The sequence below is a fragment of the Anneissia japonica genome, unplaced genomic scaffold, assembly GCF_011630105.1.
Source record: "Anneissia japonica isolate Jap-2015-1 unplaced genomic scaffold, ASM1163010v1 scaffold3867_len840240_cov202, whole genome shotgun sequence".
NCBI classification, from domain to species: domain Eukaryota; kingdom Metazoa; phylum Echinodermata; class Crinoidea; order Comatulida; family Comatulidae; genus Anneissia; species Anneissia japonica.
This window is the reverse complement of record NW_022715965.1, coordinates 23,614-32,678: the sequence shown is the minus strand read 5'-3', so window position 1 is coordinate 32,678 and position 9,065 is coordinate 23,614. Positions and strand designations below refer to the sequence as shown.

The 9,065-nt window shown below is 35.0% G+C and overlaps 1 protein-coding gene across 1 annotated transcript in view; it reads right to left on the bottom strand.

Annotated features, from left to right (window-relative positions):
• Positions 1 to 3,319: 3,319 nt before the first annotated feature.
• LOC117109485 overlaps positions 3,320 to 9,065 on the bottom strand; it is a 14,786-nt gene continuing 9,040 nt past the window's right edge. The window contains exons 4-6 of the mRNA XM_033251846.1: positions 6,643 to 7,619; positions 5,000 to 6,267; positions 3,320 to 3,953 (exon numbers count right to left, since the gene is read on the bottom strand). Of these exons, the coding sequence (XP_033107737.1) occupies positions 3,751 to 3,953; positions 5,000 to 6,267; positions 6,643 to 7,619 (2,448 nt within the window). The 3' untranslated portion in view covers positions 3,320 to 3,750. The remainder of the gene's footprint in view (positions 3,954 to 4,999; positions 6,268 to 6,642; positions 7,620 to 9,065) is intronic.

The following is a 9,065-nucleotide window of genomic DNA, read 5'->3' as shown; positions in this document are numbered from 1 at the left end:
ATCATATATATATATATATGTATATGCTTACTGTATATGATCTATTACAAAAAAGTATCCGCGATTCCAGTCTTCGTCAAATGCTTACAAGACTGGGTGTATCATTTGATCTCTGTTGTTTACCACACATTGCACCGGTAATCGGATGTGGATTGTGTATCTCATTAATATTCTTACTAGTATTGATTGAACATTGATTTAAACATTGTGAAAAAAAAACACGATACTGTACCTGTACTAAAGGAATTAATAGTATTATTAAGAACCAAACACGTGGTGGAGGAAAGCTAAATGCACTACACACGTTGAGACAGAGTCGACACCAATGCAATCGTTTACTTGGCGGGCAGTATTGTGGACCTCCAGGCCAATTTATATCTTCCACACAGGCTAACTCAGTAATAAACATGAATTATTATTCATACTGAACTAACTGAGTTGAAGTTGTTTATATTTAATATTTTTACTATAGAATTTTATTAGTTTAATATTTGATTGACGTGTATCATTAATTGTATTATCTTTCGATGTATTTTAACAAAATGCAATGTATTCTGTGTTGTAAATTAAGCTTTTATCTTTTTAAAATCCAAGTCTCTAATTGTATTAATTTAAACAGGACGATTTTTAAAAACAGACTGTTACATTTTGTCTGAAATTGTATCCAATATATATTTGTTCGAAATTTAAAAAGAAAAACTGATTTGTGTACACACATTATTAGTTCACTTCCTTTAAAGATGTTCCTAATTTTTCAAGCGGAACTGTTTAAATTATTCAGTATTGTTACTACTCTGTATTTACCATGTTTCTTACGGTACTTCAGGCCTTAGCCTTTCTGATTTTGTAATTAATTTGAAGAAATGCTTAAAGCCGGGTTATCCTGAAAATTCTTTATACTTTTTGTTTTATGAATTATTTAATTCCTGTGCTTTTACTTCGAAATAACTCAAATCATTATTATGTAGGCATACTGTAACTGCTTGTAATGTGGTTAAACTTTAAAAATAAATTTCAATATTTTAATTGCTTGCATTGTATATCTAAGCAAGAGGTCCGACTCTCGTGGTTGAACGTAATTCTATTTTAAAAAGTACTGCCACAAAGGGGCGTGTCCTTAAAAGGAGAGTTTCGATTCGAATTCTAATAGGGCGCCCCCTATCCCGTGGCAGTACCTTATTTTTTTCAAACACAAAATCAGGGTATTCGGACTTCTCTTGTACTCTTTGATTTAGTGAAAACTTCTAATAGTTTTGATGTTTCATTGGAAAATATAAACAAATTAATTTTTTTAATTCTTTCTGGATGGTGTCAAACTTAACTAAAAATCAGAAAATGATACATTAATAGCCAGGAAAAGCGTGTCCCACCAACATGACTGAAAGGAATACAAAAATGATCACATGGTGATGGTCGACTAAATTTATTCAATAAAAATAACTTTACTAATAATTAACAACAACTCTGTCTTGCAGTAAAGCTATAAATTTCTCTTAAAAATTTACTTCCTGACATCATGTTTTCATACATACACAAGCTTTTACTGCTTCTTCAGGCAATGGGCTTCACAGAATATTTGTTTAGATAATAAACATTGTATTCATTCATTTTGTGCACACATAATTTATAGAATTTATTACATGATACAATATTGTTATTAAAATTATGGAATATTTTTAGGAAGACTTTCAATAGCTCTACTCTTAATTATTGATTATATTAATGCCTTTTTTTTAATATCAGCATTCATAAAATGTACAGAATTTATTACATGATTTATAGACTTTATTACATGATTTATAGAATTTATACATGATACACTATTGTTATTAAAATCATGGAATATTTTTAGGAAGACTTTCAATATCTCTACTCTTAATTATCTTAATGCCTTATTCAATACCAGCATTCACATTATCAAATACTGTATTTTGTCATTTGTTATTAAACATGTATAGTTTGCCAGCTAACAGGCAGTGTATAGTAGTATGATATACCATGGAGTGTATAGTAGTATGATATACCATGGAGTGTAGAGTAGTATAATATATCATGGAGTGTACAGTGGTATGATATACCATTGAGGTATAAAAATACTGAAGGACATTCACAAAGTACAGTATTCATAGCATTTTGTAAATGGCTATACTTTTTTAATGAAATTATTGAGATTTGTTGTGATGTTAGACTGACATAAGTGTGAACATTGCGAAAACAAATTTAAGCATATACAGTATAGTAATTGCAAAACGCATTTGAGGATACAAACAGAATGGGGAGGGGGATGGGAACGACAGTATCATTTAATTACACAGGCTTGAGACACCATATTGAGAGCATCCTTTGAGATGGTACAGTAGTTGAGATGTTAGCCTGAACTGTTGGGCTTTGTAAGAACACATGGGTGTGCACACACTGCGAAAACAAATTATTTTAAGCATACAGAACATAATAATTGCAAAGCACATCTGAGGTCACAAACATGGGAAACAATATCATTTTATTACACAGGCTTGAGACACCATATTATTCTGAGGGCATCATTGGAGATTGTACAGTAGTGCAGATGTTAGAATTGAGCTGTTGGGCTTTGTAAGAACACATGGGTGTGAACATTGCAAAAATAAATTGAAGCAGATATAGTACTTGCAAAATGCATTTGAAGATACAAACAGGGGGACAGTATTATTTGATTACACAGGCTTGAAACACCATAACTGAGAACATATGGCACAGTAGATGAGAGGTTAGGCTTGTTGTTGCACTGTGTAAGAACATAAAGATGTGAACATTGTGAAAACAAATTTAAGCATACATACAGTAATATTTGCAAAACACATTTGAAGATTCAAATTTACCCCAGAAAGTATCCTAACGCTGCCACTGGGGCCAAGTATTGATGCACAACCTACAAAAATATTTTATAGTCTTGTACAATTATTAACTAGATGTAGAATCATCATCATAATATAATATTATTGGGTGCATCTTGGTTTTTAAATGCTGCATTTTTTTTCTTTTCCTTTTTAATATGTATTAATTTTGATAAATTTTTAATTGTGCAATTTGGACCCCATTGGAAAATGGGCTGGATTCCCGGCCTAATGGGTGTTCCAGATGCTCGTTGTATTTGATTATTGTAAAAAAATTCCTATATTGTATTTCTATATTTTATATTTTATATATGAGCATCGAATAAATTCAATTCAATTCAATTCAATAATAACAATAATATTAACACCAATAATAATAACCAATAACAATAACAATATAATAATAATAACAATAATAATAATAATAATAATAATAATAATAATAACAACAATAAATAATAATAATAATAATAATAATAATAATAATAATAATAATAATAATAATAATAATAATAATAATAAAACTCATTTAGAGCATAATGGATCTGAGGTCACTCCATGTGCTTTACAAATCAACAAATGAGTATAAAATTGAAAGAGGTCCGACTGCCCTGATTCTGTATGCACCCAATGAAACGTTAAAAAAAGTACTGTACTACCAAGAGATGAGGGGCGCCCTATTTACGAACGTCTTTTGGGTTCTTTTGAAAAACGCCTTCTATTTCATGGTAGACTACATTCCAACGAAACCCTGAGAGTCGAACCTCTTGCAGTTCTAGACTCTTTGCTTAAACTAAAACTATCGTGTAAAATTATCTCCCGCCAGACACCAACCCGGTAATCTAATCAAATCAAACCAAATCAATGAAATCAAGCATCAGAGTTGGAAGTACAGTCGCTCCTGTTGGTCATCGCTAACAATTTTTTCTACAGGTCTATCATCAGTGGCTCGATGACGTGCCATGTGCGATGCTAGAACACTACGGTAACTGAAGGCACTTCCACAAATTGCGCAGCTGTACGGCATTTCTTTGGTATGCTTGGCAAATATATGATCCTGAATGATATGTTTCTTGTCACCTTTTAAATAAAAAAAAATAAAAAATGTATATTAATAAATTAAATATTCAACTTCAAACCATGGTGTTGGATCAATAAACTGGATTTGATGGTTTCTTTAATATTTATTATTAAGGCAAAACTTTCTTTATACCTTGCTACGCAAATAGTTTTTCCAAAAACATCCAGACAGAGGAGAAAATACTGTAGAAAAAATTATTGATGAATGTAAGCAGTGTAGTAATCGGATGGTTAAATACTTAATAATTAGGAAGAAATATACATATCTTATTGGAAATTTCAAGGCAGCAGTGGGCATAATAAAAATTTTATTTTTTTCTGAAATTTACATTTTTTGTGGCGGTGGGTGCAATAATTGGCCAAAAATAAAATTTTATTTTCATTCTCAAGGCATCATCACTAAGCAATTGAGTGATGCCTTGCGCAGCATAGAAAAACTTTACTTTCTGTCACATGCCAACAAATATTTCTGACCAAACTGTGATTTTAATCGTCATTGACCACATTAAAGCTACATTTCACATCAAGCCCGGACAAAAAATCGTGAGTTGCTACATTTTTTTAACGCCGCATTCACATAGCGCACGGAACAGTTATTCAGGTTATGTGAGTATGCGTTCGATTAGTTCAAACCAACCAAGGTTGTTGCTGATTGGTCCATGGAAAAAAAACGTACGACTTCACAATACAAATGGCTCTCAAATCCATCGGTCCAGATCCACAGTCTGGATTGGAAATCGTACAAATGTGGTGTGACGGTCCTATTCTTTACCACTGAACCCATTTTTCATGGTTTTTTGTCAGGGCACTGGACTGGATCTGAGCTTTGATGTGAATGTAGCTTAAGGCTCCGACAACGTTGTAGGACACAGCCTGTCGCAATAACCACCAGGAACAATCTTAGGTTGTCATGAGAATATTTAACAAGACCATCACTGACACAGTTTTACGACAACACATTGCATCTGAATTTAACTCACACAGACTCACGGTGACAATAAATTCTGTTGGCCTGTGTCAGGCCAGTAATGACTTTTACAACTCACCTGTGAAATCACAATGTGGGCAACGGAATGGACTAAATTCCTTGTGTGTGTGTTGATGTCTAACTAGGTTGGCTTTGGTTTTGCTGGCATATGGACATATTGCACACTTGAACTGACGTTCTTCTGTTTCGGTGTGGTACATCTGCATATGGCGTTCCAGACTACTCTCCCTCAGACTGAAATGCTCGCAGAGCGGGCATTTAAAGCGCCGCCACGACGGCTTTCGATGGACCTTGCGGACATGTTCCTTCAACAGGGTCTCATGTGCGCAGAGGTATCCACATGTGGAACAAAGAACGGTTTTCTCATCCTCCGTTACATGTACCCGTTTGTGATGAACTTTTAACGCTGCTGCTGTCTTAAAGCCCTTCCCGCATTTGTCACAAATGAACACGACTGAACTGGCATGCTTTATACCGACGTGACGTTTAAGACCCACCGACGTCTGTGACGAAAATTCACAGGTATCGCATTGATACAAATATGTCAGTTTCCTGTGCATCGCTAGAACATGATCTCGAATTTGGTCAGCTGAAAAATTTAATTTACACGCACTGCACTGTAACAATATATTTCCAGGGATTCTGTGGTTTAATTCATGTGCTAAAAGATCTTCTAACTTGCATGCTATACCACAGACAGAACAAAGGTCAAAGGGTAACAATTCTTCTTGTTCTGGCACTGGTTCCAAGACTTTCTTGGGGTTTGATTTTGAACATAGAGAACTCTTAAAATTGTGAAATTGTAGCATATGGAAACGCAGGTTTATAAACGAGTTAAAAGCTTGGTCACAACTTTCCTGATCACAGCTGAATAACTGCTTCACCACAAAATGTTTGCCTAATAAATGTTCCCGCATTGTTGACCATTTATCGTTCTGGAAATCGCATTGCGGACAGAAAAAACCCTCAACGTTATCACGGTGGGTATTGCTGTGCATTGTCCGCTCCGATTCAAGCAGCATTTCTGAACAGTTTCTAATTGGACAGATAAAATAAACACTCTCTGTGTTCTTTTTCTTCCACTCTGATTCCCAGTGAATAACATCTTTGGTTTCTGTAGGAGGCGCACAACTTGTAGCAAACTGTGAATTATTGCTTAAGGATTTTAGTCTTTTCTGCTTTGGATGATTGTTGGTTAATTGGTTAACTTGAGGACAACGTTTGCTAGATTTTATACAATGACTTCCTTTATCAAGTCCTTGATGGTGACTGCTGTCTTTATGTAACCAGTCTGCCTCTGAGAGAATCTTCTGTACCGTTGTGCATCTGAAAAGAAACAAAAAATTATATTCTTGTATAAAAAGATACAGTACCTGGGTTAGCTTTCTACCAAAAAACTTAGGGACTTTTCATGCCTTAAATCTGTACTGTAGTTCAAGGGATGATTAAGAAATCATCCCTTGAACTACAATACAAAAACTACCTGTAATTTTTTTTCCAAAATTAAGCCATACTTTTATAGTTTCCTGGGACTATTGTTGTGAACAAAACACTTTCCTGCTGACGTCTTCTGTTTATCATCAAAATGAGACTTAGCATGTATCATCATTAAAAATTTTGGAAGCTACAAAAATCTTTAGTCTGTAGGTAAGATTAATTTATATTCTAATTAATTTTATCTTATTATTTTTTCACTTTTACCTTAAAATATTTTCTTTTATAGCATTATGGACTGGATGTCCAACCTCCTTATGGAGCTGTGATCCAACATGACTGTTTTCAGCCTCAATGATTTTGGTGCCTGTTTCTTTTATAGCATCATGGACTGGATGTTCAAACTCCTTATGTCTCTGCGATACAACAAGACTGTTTTCAGCCTCAATGATTTTGGTGTCTGTTTCTTTCCTTTCTACCCTGTTTCTACCAGATTCGATGTAATTAGCTCCCTCGTTTACATGATCAGCATGTCTACAAAGTCTGGCCGAGCCCAGTAATCCAGTACCCATCACCTCTCCTATTTTGATAGCAGCTAGACGCGCCAGTGGAGTAACTGTTCTCTGGTTCTTGTTGGTCAGTGGGACGAGTGCTGGTTTTGAGAAGCACTCTGCTTTAATACAAACTCGAGGAGAATCCTTGAAATAGCTATGGTCTTTGCACTTAGAAGGCAGTCCATTATCAGTATAGACTTTATCAGACTTTAAATTCTCAGTTGTGAGTGTGTGCTGCAGAACAGATGGTAGGTTACTGCAAACAGCAAGAGCAACAAACAGATTTTCTTTCCCAGGCCAGGAAATGGCAGTAGAGTCTTTTCTGGGTGTCTCCAGTTGAACCCCAGAACTTTCCAGTCTCTCTTTAGTCACAAGCCTGTTCCTGATGAGCGTTTCGTGGCAACTACTACGAAACTGTTCAATCTTACGATTTACTTTCAGCAGCAAACGTTCACAGAGGTTGCACATTCCTCCTCTGGTGACATTAATGTGACAATATAGTTGCAGTAACTTTGGAATTCCTTTCTTTAAGCTCCTGTTGGAGTAAATGGAATTGAAACATTTCCATTGCTTTGTACCACAGGTAATACAGGTGTCCTTGGCAACTTTTATTGGTCGTCCAAGCATAAGAACAATCTGCTCATCCATATTTTCAATGCATATACCACTGCTGATCAGTGCAACTTTATTTTAAAATGACTCATGACATCAATGACACAACTGCAGAGGCAATCATTAACTATCATCTGATTAACAGAGCACTTAAACACACTGAAAAAGAAAATGGAAGAACACTCCTCTGAGCAAACTGAACTCCTGTTACAAGTATTAAATTGAAAACTTAAGTTTAATACTGTACAAAGAGGATATGCAGGTGATACAACAAAAGACTTGATATTTTCATATATAAAATTTAATTAAATTTTAAGACAGTCAATTACCCACTCTGTGTAAAACTGAAAAAATCTCTTAACTAGAATTATTCATATTTCTAGTAAAATATTAGCAGTATACTGTAATTCACCTTTATGTTGATGTAGACACTAAAGACAGCATTATAATATTCAATTAAATAACACCAAGAGGTCATAGTGCCTAGGCCTACATACCTACCAAGTCTCCCGCATATGGCGGTAGACTCCAGCTTTTTGACCATATCTCAAGCCCTTCACAAGCCACATACATTCTCCCGTTTTCATGCGTCGCAAAAAAGCTAGTACTACTGTATATATAATCTTGCTTCATACATTTTGGGCGAGGCCCACACGTCAGCACTATTTCCAAGCCTATTTTAACTCAAAACATCCGAAGAAATCATGACGATGTTTAAATCTGAGCTATTACCTGCACACTGAGTAGCCCACTATCCTAGAGAGTGCACCAAAGACCATCCTAGAGGCAAAAAAAATTCCAGCCCCCAGGCAGGCCCTGGATCCAGGCCCATTGGAGACCCTTCCATGACACAAAACCCAGGCCAGCACTTCTTTCAAACTTGGCCTGTATGGGCCTAGTGGAGGGCAAGTTGTGCTGAAAGCGCCTCCAGTCCACCAAAGTAAATACTGAAAGTCTATTTACAGTAATATTTTTCATGTAGGCACATATAAAGCATTCTGACGGATTGATATCTGTTTAAATAGGAGGTGGATATGTTTACGTGACCGTAAACAAAATCAGTAAACGATATATATGAATAACGCATGCGCAGTCATACTTTAATAAACTTACATTGTTCACTATTAGCATCGGCCCAAGCCGCAGTGCTCAAGCTTACCACTCACTGATTTCATTATATTTTTGTTTTTATTATATGTGGCAAAAACAAGCCAAACCAGTCACTCGTCGGAAAAATCAATTTTTAGTTATTAATACATGGTTTAACAGTAAAATGAGAGCTATAAAATGGTAAAAGAATCATTTAAATCCGACACTTCGTTAAGAAGTTACACAAGTTTAAACATACAGCTGTTTAAAGAACAATATTTGAGAAATCGGCCTTTAAAGTTTACGATTTCAGGCATTTCTTAGGCAGAAACCATCACCAAATCGTTAAAAATTGTTGTTTTAACATTGAAAATGAGGAAAATAACAGCATAGCATGATGTATAGATATATAAAGGTTGTCTCTTATACACATCT